Source organism: Mesoplodon mirus (genome assembly GCF_964341445.2).
Source record: "Mesoplodon mirus genome assembly, chromosome: 9".
In the NCBI taxonomy this organism is placed as follows: domain Eukaryota; kingdom Metazoa; phylum Chordata; class Mammalia; order Artiodactyla; family Ziphiidae; genus Mesoplodon; species Mesoplodon mirus.
In genome coordinates, this window is record NC_138985.1 from 106,908,259 (window position 1) to 106,917,688 (window position 9,430).

The 9,430-nt window shown below is 34.7% G+C and overlaps 1 protein-coding gene across 1 annotated transcript in view; it reads left to right on the forward strand.

Moving 5' to 3' along the window:
- The window catches only part of LOC309810307 (contactin-associated protein-like 2), a gene marked incomplete at both ends in the record, with an annotated part of 946,489 nt that extends 940,893 nt beyond the window's left edge, over positions 1-5,596 (forward strand). Inside the window, 2 exons of the mRNA XM_082632267.1 lie at positions 1,686-1,829; positions 5,300-5,596. Coding sequence (XP_082488393.1) covers positions 1,686-1,829; positions 5,300-5,596 — 441 coding nt within the window. The remainder of the gene's footprint in view (positions 1-1,685; positions 1,830-5,299) is intronic.
- Between the last annotated feature and the right edge of the window lie 3,834 nt (positions 5,597-9,430).

The following is a 9,430-nucleotide window of genomic DNA, read 5'->3' on the forward strand; positions in this document are numbered from 1 at the left end:
TTACTGGAGCAGAAATTGATAAAATTGATAAAATGAATTTTAGATGGGAAATACAACACTCCATTAAAGTATCATTAATTCTTACCTTTGTTATTAATTACATGTATATAGCACCTAATAAGTTCAGTTCAATGTCACTTGAAAATATTTTCCTAATCTATTTTAGAATACTCTCTATTATTCATTTTGTAGTTTCCTTATTATTTTTTATGTATTCTTAGTTTTCTTCCCATGTTTAAAATCTAAGGTAAATGATATATATACAGCTAACTGGTATTAATACATTTAATTTTATTTTAAGTGAGGTTTTTTGGTTTTTTTATACTGTCTCATAAACCATCATTAATTTGTGCTTTTTCCCTAAAACCAGTTAAGCGTTTAAAATGCATATACACACCACTATATATAAAATAGATAAACAACAAGGACCTACTGTAGAGCACAGGGAACTATATTCTATATCTTGTAATAACCAATAATGGAAAAGAATCTGAGAAAGAATACATATATGTGTATAACTAAATCACTTTGCTATATACCTGAAACTAACAACATTGTACATTAAAAATTAAAAAATGGTTAAAAAATAATTTGAAACATCTAAATTTTTTAAAAATTAAAAAGTAAAAATAAAATGCTAAAACATAAATAGCAGAAGCATAATTTGTGTCTTCTAAAACCCAAAGATCTCTGCTTTATATATAAAATATGAAGTCTTGACATTGAAATATGTCTTTCATTTTCAAAACTTTGTAAGAAAAATTGGTAATTTAATAATAATTAAGAGAAATATATCTGGTTTATATATCTTGATATTACAGCTATGATTAATAGATTCATTCACTACTAATTTTTATTAGCAGTAAATGTCATTGGCAAAACATAATTAAGTATAATTTTGTATTATATGAAATTGATATTTAGTACTATAATTTGATCAAAAATATGTAGAAAAATATATACTCTCTTTTTATAGGCAATGATTGCTTAAGAATCACAGGAAGGAGCATTGACCTTATTTCTTAGGACCTATGAGACCTATAATATCTTTAAACCTGTACTTCTCAAATTATAGCCCCCAAATCTGAAGATGTTCTGAATCAATGTTGCAATTAGACTTTTGGAACTATTTTCAGCATTCACAATAAGATCAATGCATTTTTTACTCTAATGGTCATTAGACTATAATGTCTAAATGGGCTGAATACAATTTTCCTTGCTTTTGGCTGAAGTTTTATAAACTTAATATATTAATGCTGGTTATTTCATAATGGCTAGAAGCATTTATTGATAGTATAGTATGTCTTTGAATGATAAGCATAAAAATGTATTCTTAATATTACTTAATAAAAGATATTTGCTGTGTAAAATCTATTAAAACAGTCCCAGGAAAATTGATAAACTGTCTTCTGTGTATTAAAATGCTAGGGGTTGTTGCTATTTTCTTGTTCAAGTTATAATCTAATTTTCAGAATTAATGACAATTAGCATATACTTCAATAACAACATAATGTAATATGCAGCAGATTTTGGAGGCAGAAAAAAATGTCTGTATATATTGGCCGAGGTAAAGATAACTGACCTTGGATCTATTGGTAGTTTTGTCTAATTTATTGTAAATGTTTTTTTTTTTTAAGTCGAATACAGCGTGAATGTTGACATTTTGTCTTTTTTTTTTTTCAAAGATAACCTTTGGAGGCATACCTTTCTCGGGTAAGCCAAGTTCCAGCAGTAGAAAGAATTTCAAAGGCTGCATGGAAAACATTAACTACAATGGCATCAACATAACTGATCTCGCAAGAAGGAAGAAACTAGAACCCTCAAATGTGGTAAGGTTTTTCACCCCCAAAATATTGGTTCATAGAAAAATCAAAGAAATTTTATTGTGTCTGGACTGTTAATAAACAACAGCATCATAGCATTTATCATCAGGCTTGTGGTGAGTTCAACCATATAAAACTAACTTTAGAGTTACCTGAAGATATGGAGATATTGAATTTACTCTGAGAATAGATACCAGTTTTTGAGTTAAATTAACCAGAAATAGACAATAAGTTTGATTCAAATGGGGCCCAGAATTTCACCCCCAGTATTTCTGGATTCCCCATGGCAGAGGAACAGGCATACCTCATCGCAGCTGTTCAGCAGCCCTTAAATCGGCAGCCTCATGTTTCCAATGTCACATCGTATATAGCTCTGCATTTCTTGATTGTGATGTAATTCAATAGTTTAAAAGTTTTAAAACCAGAAACTTTATTATATTTACTTCCATGTTTCCAAAGTTAATTCACTCAACTATGTAAAGAAATAAACTTCTTGTCAAAGCTAAACATACCAAATATTATGCAATTAAATAAAGATTGATTAGATTGGATAGTGAAATCTGTGACCCAGAAGCTCACAGTGGTCTTCTCTGACTCTGGTGTGAGTGTTTCCAGGTTGAACTATTTCAAGAAGGAGAGTAGAAATCAAAGAAACATGCTAGTACACTTGCGTTCCTACGACACCATATAGGATCACTACAAGATATCAACTTAAAAATCTGGTATGTGAGTTCCTTATGGCCCTGCAAGAGCAGGAGGTTTCTTTAATCCCAAAATATAATTGAGAAGAGCCTGGGAATCCAGAGATCCATATATCTGGGAGCCAGTGGGAGTGGATAATATAATGAGTATTTGTGCTATGCTCTAAAAGACTCTGGTCTTGTTACCCCAAACTTGAGTCTCGGGTTTTCATGAAATTATTGGACAAATGGAAATGCTGAATGAATAACCAAGAGTTCAGGTTGGATATAAGAAACTATAAAATAATAATTTAATGCAAAAATTTTCTTTACTAATTATCTTTCTTAAAAATAATGATGAATTTATACTAATAGTTAAAAATTGAACTTTGGTGAAATTTTCTCATAAGATATATTGACTGTAGAGAAAAATAATAATAGCTCCATGTACAGGCAAAAGGCACTGTACAAGACCTGTTACGTTTATGGTAATCTAAGAACAATACTACAAGGGAGATATTGTCATAAACATTTTGTAGATGAAAACTGAGATTTAAACTGGAAAAATAACTTTCCAATAAACATAGATTGTGGATTAACACTATCCGACCCCTGAGGTCATGGTCTCTTTCCATGCTGTGTTATTTCTTATCCAGAGCAGTATTTATATATAGGCTATTTTAAGTTTTGGATAAAATGGCATCAGAGTCCTTTTGTTTCCTCAGAAATTGTTACTTAAGATAGAAGCGTACAAAATCCAAATCATCATAATACCTTTTCCATTATTTACACCTTTAAGAAGTAAAGTGTTATTTCTGCCCAAACCTCCCAGTTGGTCCTCAAATGTATTAATTAGGTACCCAAACTACAGAGAATTGCACTCCGGAGACTCATTCCAAAATCAGCTTTAACCACAAAATATATATTGTGCTTATAAATGCTATTTTAACTTGAATAACAAAGACATTTAGAAAAGCATGAATTATCTATAATTATGTTTGTTAAAATAGAATGAGCAGACATAAAAAAGGCTTTTAAACAAAAATATACCTATGTATTAAAAGTTTAGGCAGTATAGAGGCAAGTTGGACATTTGCAAGCAGCTCTACAAAGGCAAATATTTACGTAGGAAGTTTGCTTTCAAAGATGTCAGGTGCTGATATTTCAGTGGAATTGACTCAGCACTCATCCTGCACCCCTCTCCATATACACACCCATTTCCTCATTATACAGTGGATCCAGAGTCAGCACCATTACTCAGAAATACCTTTAACTTTGCGGGGAGACAATCCCCACAGCACAGGCATGAAGTCATTTATGACATCTCAGTTATTATGCACCACCAGTTCTTTTCATCGGGAAAAGTAAGCATTTAAAAATAATCATCTGTGAAGTCACAGCACAAATTTAATTTGAATATTAATTCAAAGAGACAGCCTAGCTTAATGTACTGCAGTGGAAGAGCTATGCATCTAGGGACAAATATGCGGTGTTGTTAAACAAACAAACAAACAAAAAATGAAGTGAAAATGTCTCCAAATCATGTTCCTCAAGATATGGTGGGTTAAAAAAAGATGGAAGAATATGTAGATTTTCGTATCTTTAAAAGGAAGGTACTTAGACACTAGAAGAGAAAATTCAGTGTATTTGAATAAAAATCAAATTTCCTTGTACCAAATAGAGGGAGTGTGAAGGGGAAGGAGGAAGCTTTAGTTATTGCAAGTTTTCTTTTCCTTTTGTACATTCATGTCACTGTTTCCACAAACATTAATGTGTTATATATGCACACTTCGTGGGAATTTATTTATTTTATAAATTTATTTATTTATCTTATTTTTGGCTGTGTTGGGTCTTCATTGCTTCACATGGGCTTTTCTCTAGTTGCGGCGAGTGGGGGCTACTCTGCATTGCAGTGCGCGGGCTTCTCATTGCGGCGGCTTCTCTTGTTGCAGAGCACGGGCTGTAGGAGCACGGGCTTCAGTAGTTGTGGCACACAGGCTCAGTAGTTGTGGCTCACAGGCTCTAGAGCGCAGGCTCAGTAGTTGTGGTACACGGGCTTAGTTGCTCCGCAGCATGTGGGATCTTCCCAGACCAGGGCTCGAACCCGTGTCTCCTGCATTGGCAGGCAGATTCTTAACCACTGCGCCACCAGGGAAGTCCCTCGTGGGAACTTAAATGAGATTTTTGAGTTGAATAACAAAATAATCTGAGATAATCAAATCATGTTGATGCTAAATAGTTAATATTAATTCATATATATTAGGTATTGAGATAACACCCAAGAGTATCTGCCCCATAATAGTTTAATAAATAGTAACCGAATGATCATAGTTCCCACTGAGACCAGATTTATATATTAATAAACATTTGACCAAGGCCATCCAAAAGAGGACAAAGGCATTCTCTCCCAGGCTGATGCAGCATCAGTAGTGGGGGAGGGAAAAGCAGCTCTTTGCTGTCTTCAGAAGGTCCAGTGGTCCACACCCAAGCCCACCACACAGGGACACATCCATTCCATAGTCAGCCCATCACATCAGGTGTCAGTCTCTCAATTCCATGATGGATGGTGCCTGTATGAATCCGTCAACTTGATAGCCAACTGCCGTACCCTGTTAGCTATAGCAGGAAGGACATGCTGAGGTATCCGATTGCTGCATCCGTGTCACACTGCTGCACATGAGAATTTCACACAGGCTCAAGTTCTGCTTTGAAATTTGTAAAACTGTCGCTTTGTCTACCGTCTTCCATGGATGCTTATTCTACATTTTCCTTAAAGCATTCCCTTCTGTTTTCCAGGGAAATTTGAGTTTCGCGTGCGTGGAGCCCTACACGGTACCTGTCTTTTTCAATGCTACCAGTTACCTGGAGGTGCCTGGACGGCTTCATCAAGACCTGTTTTCGGTTAGTTTCCAGTTCAGAACTTGGAACCCCAATGGTCTCCTGCTTTTCAGTCGTTTTGCGGATAATTTGGGCAACGTGGAGATTGACCTCACTGACAGCAGAGTCAGCGTTCACATCAACATCACGCAGACCAAGATAAGCCAGATAGATATTTCCTCAGGTCAGTGCAATCTATTCAATGTTCGCTCCTGAAACTGCTATTGTGGTTTCCACAGTTAAAGTTCTGTTGTTGCTATGTTGGTGTCACATGCTCGTGATTATGTTTGGAACCAGACTTTTGAGGTACTCTCTTAGCTGCCCTGAGTGCGGATTGAATGAGGGAAACAGAACCTTGCTGAGATGGTGAGGGTGGGCGAGGAGGAGAGTTGGTTGACACTGTCTCAGAGGACTGAAACCTTCCATTTTCTTTTTTGCAAATGCTGGTTCTTTTTGAATAGAGCAGTGGATACTACTCTAAGTTAATGTTATATGTTTAAAAACAAAGCATGTTTATTTGATTAACATAAGAAAGAGTAGTTTATCTTTTGACCTTATGGGCATTCAAATACCTTTTACTATTAGTAATAAGACTGTATTGATTTAATTATGACTTTAAAGGTATAGTTTACTGCTTGCATCAAAAGCTCAAAGTGATCTTGCTAAATTTCTACAACGTGTCAGAAAAAAAGTGGGGGTGAGTACAAAGAGGAATGACAAGAGATATGTATCGACTGAGGGCAGACTGGCCTGGCTAAGCGGAGTAATTTTTAAACTTGACACGGTAGTGGTGTGATAAACTGAGACTTAGGTAATATTGTTGTTATTTGAACAAACTTGGCGACCTTGGAATATTCCTTGATTATGATGGTGCAAAGAAAACTGAGATTGCAAAGTGAGATGTCATAAACAAAGAGAATAATGTATGATATGGGATTGATAAATAATTTTTAAAAACCGCCAAATTTCTCTAGATGTCTCTTGCAATAGGTGTTTTAAGTAAGTACTTATTTTAAGTAAAGAACTATTTAGAAATGGAAGACAGAAGGAAAAAGAATGTTTCCTGAGCCCCTTACAGATGTACTAAATACTGAGAGAGGAAGTTCATAACATAAGGCTCAACTGTGTGACTGTGGACTCTGATTTCTAAATATTCCGTATTCACTCGTGACACCATATGCATACACCTGGCACAGTTGCTAACATATTGTATGATTTGGTCCATCTCATTTCTCTTCTATGCTGTCAGCTCCTTGAAGGCAGAGGCTACGTCCCTGCATATAGAGCAGCACCTGTAACGTAAGAGGTGCTCCAGGAATGTTTGAACTCAGCACTGTGGCTCCTTGAACACAGAATATCTCCTGCTCAAGGATAGGTGTCTTTTCATACAATAGGCTGTGTGTTTCTGTATGGCCTGGCTTTGTGGACTATTACTGAAAAAGACTCAAGGAAGACAGGAACCATTGTGTTACAGATGTCTCTGAATTATAGAAATCAAAAGCTATTGTGAAATACCTAGATGTTTACTTTTTCTGTTCTTATGTTGTTAGTTTTGCTTTTTCCCTGAATGTTCAGAGTCAAAATGATTGATCACTATATTTTATCGCTACTTCCCAGTATAAATCCACCTGGGAGATTTAGAGGAAACAGAAATTATCTGGAGAGACCAGAATAACACATAAAACAAATAACACATACAAATATTTACCACAGTTGAGAAATTCCCCACTAGATTCTGTTATGTTTAATGATTCTTTTCTAATGCTTAAACACATAAAAGTATAAGGATGAAGGCCTCCCTCCTGGCATTCACTGAGCAAACCCGACCTCTTGGTGGTTTTCCACATAACAGGAACCATTGTTAATTAAAAGAATAGGATCTTAAACATAGTGATTAATAGACATTTACTAATTTAATTTGGTCTAATTTAGGACTCCAAGATACTCTCATCTATTTTAAACTGTGTTTATTAAAATATAAACGAAAGAACAAAGGAATCCAATATGCAATAACTAATTTACCTTAATAGATTTGCTTAAATATGGTAAAAGTAGACTTCAGACGTTTTTGTCAATTTAGCTAAGAATCTGTGCAAATTAAGGAGAACAGATGTGAAATCTAAAATTTTATATAGTCTCACTCTTATATAGTCCAAAGAAAATATTTACGTTTCAAAGATTTCCATTTTTTCCCATACATGGAGGACGCTAACATTTGGTTTAACAAAGGGAAATCATTCTGTTTTATATATACCCTATTCATTTATTGTTGAAGTATAGTTGACTTACAATACTGTGTTAGCTTCAGGTATACAAAAGAGTGATTCAAATATACATTCTTTTTTAGATTCTTTTCCCATTATATGTTGTTACAAGATATTGGATATATTTCCCTGTGCTATACAGTTAATCATTACTGTTTAACTATTTTATGTGTAGTATTGTGTGTCTGTTAATCCCATACTCCTAATTTATCCCTCCCCTCCCTTTCCCTTTTGGTAACCATAATTTTATTTTCTATGTCTGTGAGTCTATTTCTGTTTGGTAAATAAGTTCATTTGTATTATTTTTTAGATTCCACATATAAGTGATATCATATGATATTTGTCTTTTCTCTGACTTACTTCACTTAGTATGATCATCTCTATGTTCATCCGTGTTGCTGCAAATGGCATCATTTCATTCTTTTTTATGGCTGAGTAATATTCCATTTTATATATGTACCACATCTTCTTTATCCATTCATTTGTCAGTGGACACTTACATTGCTTCCATGTCTTAGCTATTGTAAATAGTGCTGCAGTGAACATTGGGGTGCATGTATCTTTTGGAATTAGAGTTTTTGTCTTTTCTGGATAAATGCCCAGAAGTGGGATTGCTGGATTATATCGTACTTCAAATTTTAGTTTTTTAAGGAACCTCTAAGACTGTTTTCCATAGTAGCTGTACCAATTTACATTTCCACCAACAGTGTAGAAGGGTTCCATTTTCTCCACACCCTCTCCAGCATTCATTATTTGCAGACTTTTTGATGATGGCCATTCTGACTGGTGTTGTTTTGATTTGCATTTCTGTAATAATTAGAAATGGTGAGCATCTTTTCATGTGCCTATTGACCCTCTATATGTCTTCTTTGGAAAAATGTCTATTTAGGTCTTCTGCCCATTTTTAGATTGGGTTGTTTTTTTGATATTGCGTTGTATGAGCTGTTTGTATATTTTGGAAACTAAGCCCTTGTTGGTTGCATCATTTGCAGTTATTGTCTCCCAGTCCCTAGGTTGTCTTTTCATTTTGTTTATGGTTTCCATTGCTGTGCAAAAGCTGATAAGTTTGATTAGGTCCCATTTGTTTATTTTTGCTTTTCTTTCTTTTGGCTTGGGAGACTGATCTAAGAAAATATTGCTATGATTTATATCAGAGTATGTTTTGCCTATGCTCTCTTCTAGGAGTTTTATGGTGTCTTGTCTTATATTTAAGTCTTTAAGCCATTTTGAGTTTATTTTTGTGTATGGTGTGAGGAAGTAGTCTAACTTCATTGATTTATATGCAGCTGTCCAGATTTCCCAACACCACTTGCTGAAGAGACTGTCTTTTCTCCATTGTACATTCTTGCCTCCGTTGTCAAAGATTAATTGACTGTAGGTGTTTGGGTTTACTTCATTGATCTATATATCTGTTTTTATGCAAATACCATGCTGTGTTGATTACTGTAGCTTTGTAGTATTGTCTGAAGTCTGGAAGGATTATGCCCCCAGCATTTTTCTTTTCCCTCAGGATTGCTTTGGCAATTCTGGTATTTCCGAATAAATTTTAGGATTATTGTTCTAGTTTTGTGAAAAAAAATGTCATGGCTAATATGATAGGGCTCACATTAAATCTGTGGATTGCTTTGGGTAGTTTGGCCATTTTAACAATATTCTTCCAGTCCAAGAGCATGGGATATCTTTCCATCTCTTTGAATCATCTTCAATTTCCTTTACCTTGGAGGTGAAAGTCTTATACACTGAGAACTATATCTACCCTATTCTTATCAACAGCATGAGCACTGAA